At 38.3% G+C, this 17,847-nt stretch overlaps 1 protein-coding gene across 12 annotated transcripts in view; it reads right to left on the bottom strand.

Annotated features, from left to right (window-relative positions):
• The window catches only part of Fip1l1 (factor interacting with PAPOLA and CPSF1), a 64,141-nt gene that overhangs the window by 35,130 nt on the left and 11,164 nt on the right, over nucleotides 1–17,847 (bottom strand). For 6 of the 12 annotated variants that reach the window (XM_052735167.1, XM_052735166.1, XM_052735165.1 and 3 more), the window contains exons 7-10: nucleotides 17,145–17,252; nucleotides 16,425–16,555; nucleotides 16,068–16,136; nucleotides 6,428–6,537 (exon numbers count right to left, since the gene is read on the bottom strand). In XM_052735167.1, the coding sequence (XP_052591127.1) occupies nucleotides 6,428–6,537; nucleotides 16,068–16,136; nucleotides 16,425–16,555; nucleotides 17,145–17,252 (418 nt within the window). The remainder of the gene's footprint in view (nucleotides 1–6,427; nucleotides 6,538–16,067; nucleotides 16,137–16,424; nucleotides 16,556–17,144; nucleotides 17,253–17,847) is intronic. The other 6 variants (XM_052735172.1, XM_052735173.1, XM_052735163.1 and 3 more) reach the window with 1 other exon arrangement.

The raw sequence follows: 17,847 nt of genomic DNA, 5'->3' as shown, positions 1-17,847 counted from the left end.
AAGAGACCAAAGGAACCTGTGACACTGAAGCACATGAAGAAATGTTTCCCCATTCACCCCCAGTCTAAACCAGAGTAGAAAGAACTCTTTAATTGTGTGTGTGTTAATAGCTAAGCAGAAATCCCAAATCTATTAAGATTACATTTGATTACCAATCAAATGAGTAACAGACTGAAGCTGCTGGGGGCCAGATTATCACTTTGAGAACAAAGAGACATAATATGAACTAGTTCTGAGAAAGGAAGCATCTGTGGTATCAAACTGGATGTAAAAGAAACATGATTTCATGACTCAAACTTTATTTAAAAATATGCAAGTGATACTTTCATACTGAAATTGCTGTTTCCCCCAAGCTGTTAAGTGCTTAAAAGGCCCTGAAAATAAATGACACCCCAGTGCAACGATCACAGCTATCAGCCTGATCTTGCTTTTCAATTAGTATTCCTCCTAAGATGAGTAAATGTCTTAAAAGAAATCAGGGAAGTACAAGATGAGCTTGGAATACCCTGCTAATGGCAAAAAGCAGAGATCATACACACACACACACACACACACACACACATATATACACACACACACATACATATATACACACACACACATACACACACACATACATACACACACACACATACACATACACACACACACACAGTCAAAAGCAATTTTGAAGCCACTCCCACCAGTCAATTGGGAAAATTTGACACATCAAAACAAATTACTATATAAAATCACATACATGCACACATACAGGCGGGTGCACGCGCGCACACACACACACACACACACACACACACACACACACACACACACACACACGTCCTTCTACACGTAAGAACTCATACACTTTGTGAGGCATGTTGGCAATGCCAGCACTGGAAAGGGTGAGGTGGAAGGATTGTGATAGCCTAAGCTACATGGCAAAATCTTGTTTCAAAAACACTGAAAAGCAGGAGCTGGAGAGATGGCTCAGTGGTTAAGAGCACTTGTTCTTTCAGAGAACCCAGGTTTGGTTCTTTGCACCCATATGATCCCAAGGGATCCAGCATCCTCTTCTTGCTTCCTTAGGAACCAGATACACATATGGTACATGTACATACATGCAGGCAAAATACTCATAAAAGCAAGGTAGATGGCTCAGTGGTCAAGAGCACTGAGAGCTCTTCTAGAGGACCTAGGTTCAAGTCTCAGCCTTGTCTGTTCCAAAGGATCCAACATACTCTTGTGACTTCTGTGGTACCACACACATACAGTGCACAGACTTATATGCATGCAAAACACCCATACACATTAACAAGATAATTTAAACAAAATGTTAAAAGTTAATTATTGTTTTAAAGACATTATAATAGCAACTTAGTTATTATAAAAATCATCAACAGATGCTAAAGTTCTTGGGAAGTTAGGACATTTATACCTAGTTTCTCTGCAAAATTACTTTTTTTTAATGGTGCTAGGAATCAGACCCAGGGCCTTGCACATGCTAAGGGCAAGCAGTTTTTCTAAAACCGAGCAACATTACCAATGCAAAAATGACTTCTTAAATGCAAAAGGAGAAACAGGAACTTGATGTAGAGCCGGAAAGGCATGAGCACAAGTAACTCACTAGATTCACCATCATTAGTAAAAGACAAGTGGGGCAAATGGGTTATTTCTCTTGAGGCTGGTGCACTGAAGAGGAGAACACAGCATCATTTACACAACAGTCTCAAAGTACAAGCCCATCTAATAATGAGGAGGAACTGGCAAAGTCCGACTGAGGAACCATCTCTAAAACAACCGGATTGCACTCTTCTAAAATGCAACCGAAGGCTTGAGAAGCTGCTCTAGATGGTAAACATCTGAAGAGAGAGCTCAAATGAATGACCCTGGACTGAGTCCAAGGTCAAAAAGAAAAGGAATTCAGTAAAGGACAATATTGAGATAACTGGCAAAATTGATGATCTGGGTATTAGACAAAGGATTGAGTCAGCATTAGATTTTCCTGACTTTGATAACTGCCCTATTTATAGTTATGTAATAAAACGTCCACCCATATTCCTAAGAAATACAAGGTGAAGTGTTTAGAGGTTAAGAGAAGCATGCATCCAATAGTTACCATCCAAATTAGCATCCAAACAGTTGAGAGAGAAGTATTTTTAAGAAGCAAATACAACATGTTAGAACCTAGTGAACTGTGTAGATGAGGTTCTCTGGGCTTTACTTGGAACGCTTAAGTTTGAATACTTGTCAAAACAGAACAGTACAAAATGAAAACAACAAAGAAAAGAATAGCAAAGATTTGTTTTCCAATGTACTTGCTAGTTTACAACAATATACTGTATTTGTAAAATCTTATCAAGATGTAAACGCCTATCACTTTTCCATAGATATGTACTTCAAAAGAAAAGAAATAATATGAGAACTTAAAGACTAAACAAAGCATTCTGATATAGCAAATGTAGACCTTTCCTTAAGTATGGCAGCTTGCTGGGAAGTTCCGAAGTTGCAAACTCACCATTTCTACCAATTCCAAATTTCAGAAGGTCTCTGCAAACAGCCACCTACACATTAGTAAGGCATGTAAGATTTTAGCAATGGAGATCTAGTGCTTAGGCCAGTATCACAGATCACTACTCTTAAATCTGGTTTATGTCTCAGTACTGACAATACTATCTTCCTCCTAAACTCAATAAAAATTTATTTCCAAAGATTTTATCTAATTTTCATATATATAAAATGAGCCCCGCGCCCACACACACACACACACGGTTTTTAGGGAATTAGTTTACAAAGATTCTAAAAGTCTATTTTTGATTAACTGAAGATAAATCCAGAAAACAAATTTTCCTAACGAGGAATGAGCACTGCCCTTTATATTCAGAAGTGACGAGAAAAGCATGCTAGGTATGTTCCTATCAGTTGCAAGGGCAATTACTCATACTTGAAGTGGTGACGGGCCTGCTAATTTCCCATCCTTTCTTCACCAGGTGTTTTTCTGTCCCTTACCATCTTTTTCATTCCATCTTTATGCATATCTTCCAATGTCTTTATCTCTACTTAGGTCCAGTCATTACTATTATCACCCCTTGAATACACATTCACTTTTTGGGGCCCTCTGTCCCTTAGTTATTGCCTGGCATAACCTCCACTCCTGTGAAATACAACTGTAACTACTCTTCATGAGCACATCTAAAGCACACTTGACTTGGCTCATTTTAGACCTTGGCTTCAATCTAACAAACTGCAAACACAAATCCATTAACTTTTCATTTTATTAACTCATTTCCATCAACATATAAAAACATTGTTTCTCCCATTTTGAAGTAAGCCTTCGAACTCTGTTTCCCTCCAACTACTGCCAAGTGATCCTATTCTTTTTTTACACAAAAGTTTATTCACCTACTCCAAAAAAAGACTACTTCAGGCTTCTCTTTTCAAACATTAACACCCACTCTACCATCTTTAGTCTGCCCTGCTAAGTCTTTATCTCATTTTCCTAGGAGAGAAAAAGGGTAGCAATCTACGAGAGTGTCCCATTGTTCTCATTATTTTTTTTTGTCTAGGTACTTGCTGCAATCTCCTACAAGGGTCCCTGTTTCTACCTTTTCTCACTCTACATGTTGTTCTTAGCAAAGAAACTAAACTGAGACTTGAAAACCCCAAGTACAGCACATTCTCTCCAGTTAGAAAGTTGTTTACCACCCATGCATTCATACCCTGTTCCCTTCGGTCTAACTAAGAACACTGCTCTACAACTGTCCCCCTTCCTTACTTCTCGATCATTAAGATTTCTAACTAACTCATTCTCAAGTACACTATATGCTGCAGTTTCTTTTACCTTGAAAAATCTGGCCTCACATGTCCCTATTTCCCTGGTTCTAGCCCCACAGACAAGAGAAAATAGTCTTAAAGTTGATCATATTTTTACTTTTCAATTCCTCTCATTTCTGCTTTGATTTTTAGAAAGTGTCTCTCTATATAGTCTAGCTGTCCTGGAGCTCACTCTGTAGACCAGACTGGCCTTGAACTCACAGAGACCTACCTGCCTCTGCCTCTGTCTCCTAAGTGCTGGGAGTAAAGGAAGATCTCTTGTTTCTGTTGAAGCCATTTAAGTCTTTTCAATTTACCTTGTACACGATCTTGGTCAAGATCTTCAGTGACTATCATACCTGAAAATCTAATAGACATTTGATCTTCATCTTCCTGACCAATTTATCACTAATGCTTGACAGTTAACCACTCCATACACTAACTTTCATCTATGCCTCCTTATTGGTCCTTTGTTACTGATTACCATTCATTCCGTTAGTATCTCAAGGCTGTCCTCTATCCACTCTGGATCAATACGTTTTTGATGGTCTAGTTGAATTTCCCAGCTCCACTTTCAATAGCATTTGAACAGTGATCACTGTCTTCAGCCAATACTCTTTTCCTTATTCCAAAGACATTATCCAACCCTCCAACTCCCACTTTCATATTACACCGGCACCTTGACTTCTATCCCCTCCACTGAATGCCTTGTCCTCTCTCTCCAAGCCATTCCTCTTGTAATCCTCTCCATCTCTTAAATGACACCATCATGACATTTGTATTGAGCAAGGCAAAATCCTTGAATTCAATGAGAATAACTTTTCTCTATAATATACAACAAACCAACCCAGACATGCCATTGCAAGCCTTTGGAATACACCCAGTAGCTAACTATTCTGACCATTCATAATCACCTTGGTCCAGGACACCATTATCTCTTGCCTACACATTTGTTGCAGTCTCTTACACCTTGTCCCCTTTTCTATCACTATTCACAATGTAAGCTGCTCTTAGTAAAGCAGCTAAATTAAGACTTGAAAACCTTAGCCAGATTGGCCTGCTAAAAACCCCACCGTGGCTCCCCATTCGTTTCAAATAGAGGAAAACTCAAAGCAAAGCTTTTATATCATCACAAGATGTGATACAATTCAACACACTCCCCACAAGGAGGGGAACACAAAAGGAGACAAAGACTCCATGACTTTTAAAGAGTTTCACTGTAACAGTATCTAGAGGAATGTTTCCATGTGACAAACAGTTCCACAACACTTTACAGAACTTAATTCACTTGACACATGCAGTTAGACTCAATGGAAGTACTATTACTACATTTTACCGATTTGGAAATCCAGACCTAAGAAAATTAGAGTCGGCCCACAGACACTCAACTAGTAGACTGCTGAGTTAGAATTTAAACCCCAGAAATCTAAGGCAAGATTCCAACCTCTTAACAAAATTCAAAAGCAGAAACTCAACAAAACAAAGTGGAACTTTTAGAAAAATCCAAAATCCAAAATACTATCTATTAAAGGATCAATACTCTTTAGCTTCTGTAATTGGTTAATCAAATGTTTTATGAAATTTCATTTAGTTCAAATTACAGCATTTGAGATACTTCTATAGCAATCCATATAAATTTTGGCTTACTTTTAAATGTTTCACTTTAGATTAAAGCTTTAAGAATCTTTATTTTAACTGGTCATGGCAGAACATGCCATTAATCCCAGCATGTGGGAGGCAGAGGCTGGCAGATCTCTGTGATTCTGAGGCCAACCTGGTCTATACAGCAAGTTCCAGGCTAGCCAGGGCTATATAATGAGATCCTGTCTCAAACAAACAAACAAACAAACCCTAAACAAATAAAAGAGCATTTTAGTTAGAGATGAGCCTAATGCTTCTCATTAGTGTATATCATAAAGTATAATTTCTCAGGACAGTAATAAACTGAAGAACAAATGAAAAGAGAAAACTAGAACATAAATTTAAGCAAGCAACAGAAGGTAAATAGTCTGGCAGAGAATCTTTAATGGCTGAGTTGACTTATTTCAGGCCCAGACTTGTTAACCTTAATCTAATCCAAGACTAAACTGCTGGCATCCTCAACCTTCCCTGGTCTTCACTTATTCTTTGTTATTTTCCTTATAATGGAGTCACAAAGAAACAATTGTTACATTTGAACGAAAAGGACATTTTTTTCTGCATAATTACTACTTCTATCCAGTATTTTATAAACACAAAATTGGGGGTTATATGAAAGCAAAGAATGCCATAAGACTTTTATGGATGAAATTTCTATCATTTCTTTTATAAAAATCCCTTTAAGTCCATAGATCTAGACCTAGGAAGTCCAATAAATCTTTATGTGAGAATAATACACAGTGAACAGCATGAGCAGTCACCACTTCTGCATGGAAGATTATTGTAACTATACCATGCTCCATTTCGTGCAGACTTGGGTGTTTTGTTTTTTAAGATGGAATAGTACCCTGAGAAGTTGTTTATAATGATTCAAACTACAGGTCGAGTGTCCAGTTTGTACTGGTAGAACCCCGGGAGAATTCATATTTAACACAGCATTACAGCACAGACACAGCGCCAAGATCCCAACACTGGGACTATAAAGGATCTAACTAACCTGCTTGGTGGCAGGCCAGTCTTGAACAACGAGGGCGGAGAAGTAAACTCTGCTTTTGTAGATGGAAGCGCTGCTTCTTTCTCTGAATTTCCAGTTCTCCCTTGCTGTACCTTCAAAAAGAAAAATGGGGTTACTACTTTGCTTAATTTAACAGATACTCAAGTACGAGGCACTTTTAAGTCTGTAGCATTTGCTCTGAAGTTAAATATGAAGAATGTACCATGCCTGGATATGTATTAAAAGGGATCTATCTTAGATAGCATTAGGTGAAATGCATCAAAGATGGATTTGAGGATCAAAATATTCCAATTACTAAAATGTTCAGTTTGTCACTTAGAAGCCCCAATAAACCCAAATGTAACTCTTCACAAACTGTTCATGAGCAAAGTTAGCCTAGGATATACTTGGTTACAACTCCATGTTTCTGAGTTCAAGGAAAGCCTTGAAGTTTTCCCCTTCTGTACTCACAAGCTTTACTAGCAATCTGACCATTTGCTACTTCACACAGTGATTTGCTTCAACATTAATACAAAGAATCTGTTCCTGGAAATCAGACTGTTGCCCAACTAAACACTTCACACCTCATGACTAACATTTGTGGTCCTGGAAGGTACTTGGCACATCACCAGAGGAGAAAACTAACCGTCAATATTCCCCAACTACAAACCCTACAATGTCCACCGGCCACCTATTTGCATGATATACTGGAGCAACGTGACAAAAACATGGGGGGAGCAATCAATCCTTTTGATGAGAGTTAAGGCCCACTCCGTAAGATGGAGCCTCTATCTGACACCAGATCATTAAAGGGGCCAACCACCTGGGCCTAGCCAGATCATGGGTTCCAAGTGGAAACCTTCTGTTCTTATCGGCTCAAGGAACAAAGCAACAATATTACTCCTAACGACTTATTGCTATACTCATAGTTCAGAGTATTGCTCAAGGCTCATCAGAGAAGCCTACTGAGGTAGATGGTAATTAACACAGAGACCCAGGACTGAACAATATGCAGAGAGTAAGAGACTCTGGAGCACTCAGTCTTAAATGTGATGTCTTTATCAACAACCCCCCCCCCCCAAACCCCTCCACCCCCTGTGAGGCTCAGGAACCCATACAGAAGTAGAAAACCTGTAAGAGCTAGAGGTCATGAATGATTCCAAGGAAAGAGCATCATCCAGACACAACAGAACTGGTACACATATGAGCTCCTGGAGACTGTGAGAGGCATAAGACTTGCACAAATTCAAACCAAAAAAATACCAGCATGGAGAAGGGCAAGTGGACAAGAAGTTTCACCCATAACCAAGAAGCTATTTGCAACTGATAGCTGCTGAGAATAGGAAAATCAGTTTTCTCCAATGGAGTGTCACTGGGTATATCAAAGGCCACATGCCCACAAGATGACCAATACAAAACAGACTACATGGGGTTTTTTGTTTGTTTTTGGGTTTGGTACACTTTTTATTTTGGTACTTTTTGGTCTTATGGAGTTTGGCTTGATTTTTTTTTTTTTTTTTAAAATAGAGGGAAGAAAGAGACAGAACATCAAGTTGGGTGAGCAGTGAGGTAAGAAGGATCTAGGAGAAGTTGGAGGAGGAGAAAGAATATGCTTCAAAATATTGTATGAAAAAAAGTCATTAAAAGAAAATCTGCTCCTGCACATCCCTAACTTATCACCAGTAACAGTGCCTATCACGCCAGCTCCACATACCTAGATACTAAGAATCAGCCCTCTGTTTCCTTACTTAGTATTTTTACCTAGTGTTTTAGGCCCTACTTAAATTCTATTATCCTGCTCCATCTAAATTTAGCATCATTCTCCTTTCTCATGAAGCAAGAGACAACAGAATCTCAGATAATTTGATTGATATATTTAAATCATTAATTTAATTTCAGAAATCATTTATCTGCAAATTAATCAACATCAGGAAAACAAAAAGATCGTTATGCATTTAAGCTAGTAAGAGTTCGATCTCTGACCAGAAAGTCTCCTCCCTGAGGACTAGCTTTCATGGTACCAGAGAGCCTCACTCCAGCTACCAAGGGAGGGAAGCAAACAACAGTTCTGGCCAGCTATGATGCCCATGAACCACAATAGCCTGCATGGCATGATAACCGTAAGGGTGAAAAGTAAGGTGAGAGGAATAAGGCTGAGTAGGAAGGCATAGTTAACTGATGGTGTTACATACTTAGGAAGTTGGCTATTTTAACGGTATTAGTTAGGGATATTAGGATGGCATGCAAACCTTGACTGTAACCAACAGCTGTTTAATAGGAGTTAAAGCCCACTCAATAAGAGAAAAACAATGCCTGGTACTGGGAATAAAGTCAACTACCCAGGGTTAGTGAAGTCATAGATCTTGGAGGAGAACACTTCACTTTACTAAACTAGCATAATCCCTAACTAAATCCTAAATATTTATTCTTATGCCCATAGATAAGTATAGTTTTCACCCCTTATCAAAGAAACTCTTTCTGCAACAGAAGCAGACCATTATAGAAAACCTCTACAGCTCAAATGCAGCACACAAAAGATCATGTGGTGTCCAGTCCCACTCAATACGTGTACAACTTGATTCCTGCATCGAGAGCACAAGAATCATTGAGGAAAAGAGGGACAGAAAGATTTTTAACAGCCAGAGGAACAGCAAGTTTGCTGTGAAGCTGTGTCTCCTAGGAATGTTAGGTTTATCAGCATGCCTGCTTAAACAAGAACAAAACAATGACCACATCAATGGGCATGCTAACACAGAAGGGGGAAAGTTCCAGGGTCTTCAACCCTAGCTAGGAACTATGGGCAACTGGGAAATGTTGAAAGTGAGAGAAATGGTCTTCCCTAAACAAGAGCCCCTAATTGGTTATCCGATACCAAATGATCAGCCCTGAAATCATATACATACAAGTCACCTAATACAGACTAAGTAAGTTATATTTAGGAACACATGTATAAATGTAACAACACTTTAAAAAAAAAAGAGGCAATGAATTTGAGAGCAAGAAGGATCTGTGGGAGGGGCTAGAGGAAGGAATGGAAAGGGGGGATTAATATAAGTCAAAATATTAAAAATTATTATTAAATAAATTTTTAATGAAATAAAGCTAAGTATTAACTTAAAGAGTCAGACCTCTATTAAGTAGTGGCCAGTTTTACCCAGTTGGTACCTACCTATAATTAAGCCTTAACACTGAGTTCATTTGAAAACAAGCTCTACTGCATACTAAAAGCAAATTTATTTAAAACGTACAGATCCTAATGGGATATTAGGATTATCACTAAGGCAAGAAAGACAAAAGTAAAAGACTGAAATGGATTTAACACACACCTGACAGGTAAAAATGCCAGGATGTGGTGACGGGAAGTAAACAATTCAATTACCAAACATCTACTAACTATCTACTCTGTTCCTAAAGCTCAGATTACTGAAAGAAAAAACAAACAAACAAAACCAAAACTCTACCTCTCAGAGAAAACAACAAAAATAGTGAGCACAATACAATAAATGCTATGAAAAAAATATGGGATGAGGTGGCTCAGAGTGTAAAGTGCTTATTTATTTTTAAGTCGCACAACATGAGTTTTAATTTCTGGGACCCACAAGAAAGGAAAAAAACAATTCCTGAAAATTGTCCTCTGCCTCTCACAAATCCACCACAGCATGTGTGCGTGGATACCCCCATGACACACACACACACACACACACACACACACACACACACACACACACACACTCTCTTTAAAAAAATAAAATGGGGTAAAAGATGTAAAAGAAACACATTACTCTGCCTAAAGGACTGGTTAACATTAAGGTCCCAACTGTCCCCATGAATACCAGCAATTTATATTCAGTTTCTTGGCATATCAAACTGACACCTCAAAATTATCATGGCTTAAACTAAACTATCAATTTCCCCTAATCTGATCCTCCCCATATTTTCCTCATATTAATAAAACAGCATTATCACCTCCTAAACTTCTCAAGAACGAAACACTACACCTTTATCAAGCTCACGTTAACATACAGGATGTCAGCTCCCCAGGCAAATTCATCAGTGTGCATCAGCTACTGTGATACTCTCTCCACTTCTGGTCTAACTCTGTATAGAGGCAAAGCAATCTTACCACATATGCACGTCAGCTCATGTCTCCTCTGTTCAGAGTCTCCAAGTGCTTCCCAATGCAAGCAGAATAAACAAGTGTCTTAACACAGCCTATGGTTTGGGCACTGTATCCTTCCAAATGCATTTCCTTCTATTCTCTCTCCATCCATGTTTACCACTGCTAGTCACGATAACCTTTTCTCGTCTTTTTGGACATGTAAGCTCCTCTTCTCTGTCAGGGTTTCTGAATTAACTAGTCTTTCTGTCTGTAATACCCTTTCTCCAGATCATCTCACAGCCTCCTCTAATTCAGGCAGAGCAGTCTTCCCAACCTCCATCTATGCTATTGCTCTCTGTACCTTCAATTATAGATCAAAAACAAACTAAAATAACTTACATGAACAATTCCAAAAACTGACAACTGATACGGTAAACCACATAGAGCCTGTACCTTTCCAATTCCATCTTACCTGGGACATGAATCATCCCTTTGTCTATGCATCCACATGCATACTTTGGCATCCTATTAATCAATCACTCAGCTGCTTGGGATACTAAAACTGTTAAAAGTGTTGATGTCTGACTAACCTTTACTTAACTTAAAAAATGCTCCTAAAGCACAGAAGTAGTGATGCTGACAATCAGAACCAGCAAAGAGGAGCTGTCAAGTGCTCCCTCTCAATAAGTTATTGACTTACATCAACAGAAAAGTCATCATATACTATAACAATTATTTTGAACATATTGGAGTAATTTTATTAGTGTATTGCTCTGTATTATTATTGTTAATCACTTACTGTGACTAACTTAGAAGTAAACTTGATTATGCATACGGAGAAACAAACAGAAGGTATAGGGTTTAGTACTACCCAGTTTCAGGCATTACAAGGGATCTTAGTGTGTATCCCAGTGGCCAAAAGAGGACTACTGTGTCATTCAAGTGATCCCTCATAGGAGGAGTAGCCTTCCTGACCACTCCCGGACTCCCTCCTGTGATTTTCTATTTTCTTCTTAAAATTTCTGATTAGCATCATTATCTGAATATTTTGCTGTATGATGCTATCTGCCTATCGTCACTACAACCAGACCTTTAAAGACACTGACTACATATAAACTCTGTATCCTAAGTGTCTGGACAACAGGATGTGGCTGAGCCAATACCCTTTTTTTAAAGTTTATTTAATTGGTTTTAGAGTCTGCTTTAATATCACTTCTTCAGTCTTTCAAATAGCACGGAATGTATAAATATGCAACCATTGGCATCATTAGTCACTCAATACCTAGCTTTCCCATTACAAAAGGTTAGAGTCCATGTCCATTATGTCACTTTCTTTCCCCAACCAGCTGAACACATTGTGTTGTAGAGTCTACTAAAAGCTGGAAAGAAAAATGGAAGGAGGCTGAAGAAGAAAGTGGGAGAAAGGATAGATCTTCAAACTGAAAGAGAGTATCTCCACTATCTGCATGCACGTGTGTGCATCTCTACAACAGGGAAAGCGAAGACAGAAGACAAAACAGACAGTAGCTGAAAAACGGTTTACGTTTCCTAACTTGGACACTTCATTTCTTTAAACACACTTATTAAATAGTTCTGAAACCACTAGCCCAGCTGCCCTCCTCGTCACATCGAACTCTAACTACCCACTTGTCCTCAGAGGCTGCACTCAGGGTGACAAACACAAAATCTGTCCAACCAGAACATGAGGACATTACTTCACATAACCTAGCACTGTAGAAATAACTGTACGATAATACGCTTGATTTATTGAAACCACGTTAACATCAGATCTTACTCATCTTAACTACAACTTAGAAGCTTGAGAAGCTACAGGTTGGCCAGGCGGCTCCTGCTGTCTGAGTTCACTTCTCCAGTCCCACATGATGGAGAAAACCAGCGCCTGCATGTTGTCCTTAGATCTCCTACATGTGTGCCAGGTACATGCTGTGCTCTCTCTCTCTCTCTCTCTCTCTCTCTCTCTCTCACACACACACACACACACACACACACACACACAAGCTTTTTTTTAAAGAAGTTAAATATTCATACAAATTATTATGCTATCACTATAGCAAAAGTTCTGAAGTTTTTTGGGTTTTTTTGGAAAATAGCATTATTTATAAAAGTTTAATGTTATAAGCAATACTTATAAGAACATAAATTAGTATTTAAAATTCTAATTAACAAAAAATATAAATTACCAATCTCCAAATAGTAGTAGGGTGAAAAAAGGAAAAGTTGAAAGTTGTAAATAGTCCCATCTCAACCCACAGCAACTAAAACCAGGAAATGTTACAAAGCCAGGTATTTAGAAGCAAGCAATTAGAGAGAGAAAATGACTGGGGAGACTAAGGCGAATCCTAAGTCAGTGAAGAGAAAACACCATACACGGCTGCAGTCATGGCAGAACCAGAGAGCAAGGACAGCTCAAGCTCCTGGAACATCTCAAGCAGCCAGCAAGGCCTTCCAGTCACACTGAGGGTTCTGAAAGTCAAGAGTCCCACAAAAAGAAAAACTAAAACAATAACATAGGAAAACAACTTAAAGCGAAGAGCACATAAACAAATCACAAGCCTATGGAAATCCTAAGTTAGTAAGTTTTAGTCACATTAACAGAGCTTCTAAGAGTTTGTAGGGTCCACCCTTACCGAAAGACTAAGACAAAGAACATTTGAGAAAAGTCCAAATCGGAAGCTGAAAACAACAAAGCTAAAAATTAACAGAAAGAAGAGATTATGTAGAGAAAGAAAACAGCAGAAGCAAAAAATTAAAAATAAGCCTTCCATTAAGATCCTCTCAAAGATGGGGATGGAGGAGAGACTGAAAAACAAAGGAAGATGATAAGCAGTGAAAACTTTCTTGGAAAAAACTTAACAGCAGAAACGAAAATCTAAGTAGAAGAATCCAACTGTCAAAAAGAAACCTCTCAGAAAGATGAGATGGAAAAATCAGAGCAAAACCAGATATTATAGGACTAGTGCAGAAAGAGAGTAAGAGGTAATAACAGAAGCAGAAAAAAGGCTCTTAGATATGAAGCCTATGTGTTTGCAAACTAAAAGCAAGCGGGTCAAGTTCCCAATACTGGTGAACAAATTCATACGTATGTGCAGAGTTCGTGCTGTACAACATAAGGTTAGAAAACTATTTTTAAGAAAATGTTACAAGCTACACAGGTGACACACATCTGTACTCTGGGCATTTTGGAGGCTGATGTAAGAAGATGGCCAGTGTGAATGAAGTCAGCTTGGGCTAGTCAGGGAAACTCTAACAGAAAGTAAAATCATAAAATGAAAGAAAGTAACAAAAAGGAATGTTGATGTTTTTTCTAATGGTCACTTTCTCCTGGAACCCCTCACCCCAAATTATATAATCACCAGATTTCTGTACCTGAGAGGCTTTTATACCTGAAGTTTCATCTTTGACTTGGCATAGGGAAAGACAAAACAAAAGAACAACAACAACAAAGCCGGACACATATAGTGGGACATGCCTGTAATCCCAGCTCTTTGGGGCAGAACTTGTGTTCTGAACTTAAGGACAGAGTGGGCTACCTAGCAATTCCAGGCCATCCTGCATTACACAGCTAGACTTCTTCTCAACACAAAACAAAACAGAAAACCAATAAAACTCACTCACATCAAGATACATAAAAGGCTATTACTTCCTGAATATCAAAATGTTGATAACCACTGATGCTAAAGGCATCTAGAGGTTGCTTTCTACCACTCTCTGGACTTATAACCAAAGCTTATGTAACATAAAAAGGAAGAACGCCTTCTAAAGGCTGCTGGGCTGTTTCTCACTTGACTTTGACTATCTTTGTGGTAGGAAGAGCACTTAAACTGTGACTCTCCAGCAGTCTATTCCTTGGCCCAGTCACCACTAAGTACAGCCATGTTCATTTCACTCTATACTACATATTACATCAACCCTCATCTGACCTTTTATGTCTCTTACAGTCCACTGAGCTGCCATTTCATTTCTAAAAACCAGATCTGCATAATATCTACTGCTCAAGATCCTTCTAATGACTGCCCACAGCTCACACGAAAGTGTACAATGGCTTAAGATGAAGGTCTTTTTACATGGCTTTATTTCCACCATTTCCTACAGACCACAATATAACCAAAGGGGTGGGGGGGAGTGTTCGCCTAATCACTGAAATTAATCATCCCCAAATCAGTATTTCTAATAGATTTACTAGTATTTAAGCACCTGATCAAAGCAAAAAAACAAAAACACTGGACAACAACCATAAAATTCATCCAGAATCAATCAATCAATCAATCAATCAGAAATGTAAAAAAAATTAATGACTTCCTCTCAATCAAAAGGAACTCAATAAATATTCTTCAACAGACAGCCCCTATGTAAAATAAATATCTACAACTTTCAAGAGAAGCCAGTCCTAACTGTTTCTTATTTCACTGTTTACAAATCTAAGATTAAAAAAACTATGTATAAGTTGATGGCTTATAATGATAGCTCTCATTCTTCATAGGGAAAAAAACACCAATGAAATGAACCAGCTCATTATTAAACTTGCCTATGTATGTGTTATAATCATCTATCACAAAATATTAAATGCCTCAGCAGACATCTAAAAAGTTGAGGACCATTACAATAGAGTAAATATTACCAGGTACTTTCAAATATTAACAAGAGAAAAAGAACCAAATACTCAGCTATAGTAGGATGTAAACTAAAAGTCTCTACACAGAACTGTGTCCAGACAGCAGTTACATCTGCAGATATAGCACATGTATTGCATAAGGCAGTATTTTGGTGTCCCCAAAAGGGCACAGAGTTCTCTATCCAGACCACAAAAGGTCACTGAGATACATAACCTAAACTTGACCCAGTGCCATCTGACATAAGAATTGAAATTTCCTCCAAGGTGGGGAAAGACTACCCAACCAAACCTCAGGAAAAGCAGCAATGAAAATGTGGTATTCTTTGAACCCAAGAAACCACAAGTCAGACCTGATGTCACCTAATCCTGTCAACCTTCATGTCATGTGCATCGACCTATTCCTTTTAAGTATTAACTTTCAAACTCAGTGTCTCTGCTCAAGTCTTAGGCGGTTGTCAGAGACATCTGAAAGTCTTAAAGGACCTCAACTATGAGCTGCTATTACACCAATGCCTTCAGCATCAGAGAATAAACACTGCCGTCATCCCTCCTCCTTTCAAGAATTGGGAAAACAAAAACCTTCCAATTTTGCTAAGGAAAAGAATAAGATGTTCAATGAATGCTGAACCTGAAGCCATGACTTTCATATCCCACAAATATGTATTATCCTTACGTCACAACACACAGCAAAGAACAGTTTTGCTTGGAGTTTGTTAGTATGATAGGCTACAAATTCACATGCTTGCAAAAGTAGAGTAAACAACAACCAACAAATGGGTAAGTCACCAGGAAGCTGAAGGTCTGGGAAAAAAGGTAGCGATTTCCACTTGAATTTTCTCCCTTGGACAGTAGTATGGAGCAGACTCAAGAACAAAAATGAGAGCAACCAAGGATAATTGACTAAAATTCACCTTAAAAAGATTGAATCTGCCATCTTGGATCTCTGCACCTGGTGTAACTTCCATAGTACAGTCTTCGGCCTAAGTTAAATAACACATTCCCCATTAAGATACCACACAATATTTAACTGATAGGCCACATAAAGACAAACTAGCTGTGGCTAGTCTGTGATTTGAACTAAGAACATACAGTAATCATTAACATGGAACTAAAGGGGAAGGAAAGGGAAAAACAAACATGGTCAAGACAACAAGAAACTAAACTGTCACACAGTACTGAATCACCTTTTTAGGGGAAAGGGACGTATTTAGGGAGTCAAAGTAGGACAGTAAAAGAGGCAGGGTTACTCTGGAAGATTTACTAATTACCGTAATTTTATTTGTTGTTGAAGTAACCGGTATAACTTCAAGTCCCATTCGTATCCTCTTTTGTTTTTCACAGTAAGCTTTCCAAGTATCTTCATTAAAGCCATAATTAAAATAATCAGAAAGATCAGCACCTGAAGATAAAACAGACTTTTAGGACACAACCATTTTAACTCTATGGCAGCATCAAAAATCTGGTGTGGTATAGAAATGTAAACTTAGAGAAGATGTGAAAAGAGAAGGGGAGCAAACTTGGAAGTGAAGGGTACTGGTGGGGACTGGAGGGGGTCAGAGAAGACAAAGGAGTGGATATACTCCAAACAAAGACTGTGGACACGTGTGACAAGGTCATAAGGAAACCCATCACTATTAATAATATATGCTAAGAGAAATACTTATATCTGTATGACATCGGTCTTAACATCTCTTGCATTTTTACTAGTTCTCAAAATTACCACAATGAAGCAAAGACTGAAAAACATTTTGATCAAAATGTTTTCCTTTAGAAATGGCATTATAATAAATAATGTGAGTCCACATTTATGTTAATTCCAGTGACTAATGAGATTTAATAATTCAAGTACTCAATACTTATTATTAGTTTAGGACAATAAAAAAAGACACTGTAAAGGGCAGTATTTTATATTGCTACCCAAAACACTTTTCTGATCATTTTATACTAAAAATCTTTTTTGAGATTAATGTAATACCAAATAATCCTACCAGGTTTCCGCCATGGTTTATCTTCAAAAGAATCCAAATCCACTTCCAAGAGTGGCACTCCATTAATACTGCCAGGGGCATCAAGGTCTACCCCTTTGACTTTGGTTCCTATTTTACAGAAAAGCAAAATGGCAAAGAAGCTACATTAGCAAGGAGCTAGAAGACAAAGAGGAAACACCAATGTCCCTTTACTATCCATCCTGACGATTAATAAAGCTAGATAAAGGCAAACTTTGTGATGGAACTTTTAAGACTAACAGGATGGAAAGGCTAGGGATTTAGACATTACAGCCTAGCATAGTAGCACACGCCTACATCTGTGTACTTGAGAAATGGACACAGGAGGACCAGGAATCCAAGGCAAGCTTTGAAAACACAGCTTGGTTAAGAATAGTCTAGGTTACAGGAGATACTGTCTCAGAAAACAAAAGGTTACTACATCAATGGAGTTGCTAATGCCCACATGTTAAACTGCTGTTTTATATCACTTGTGGGCAAAGAAAAGTTTCTCTTACAGGGCTCTAAAATGAGCAGAGCAGCACAATCACAACAGGCCAAACGTCTGCTGCCTGAGATGTCTTTCCCAGAAAGTCTGCTTCCGTGTGTCAAGGCGGTCAAACATTACCATGAAAAGAGCTGAGACAATCTGCTTGGGACCTATTTGAGATATTTTCATACTGATGCAGCTGCAAATACAAATTTT

Source organism: Peromyscus californicus, unplaced genomic scaffold (assembly GCF_007827085.1).
Source record: "Peromyscus californicus insignis strain IS unplaced genomic scaffold, ASM782708v3 Scaffold_13__1_contigs__length_99412109, whole genome shotgun sequence".
Classification (NCBI taxonomy): Eukaryota; Metazoa; Chordata; class Mammalia; order Rodentia; family Cricetidae; genus Peromyscus; species Peromyscus californicus.
The sequence above is the reverse complement of the archived record's forward strand: the minus strand, read 5'-3'. Positions and strand labels throughout refer to the sequence as shown.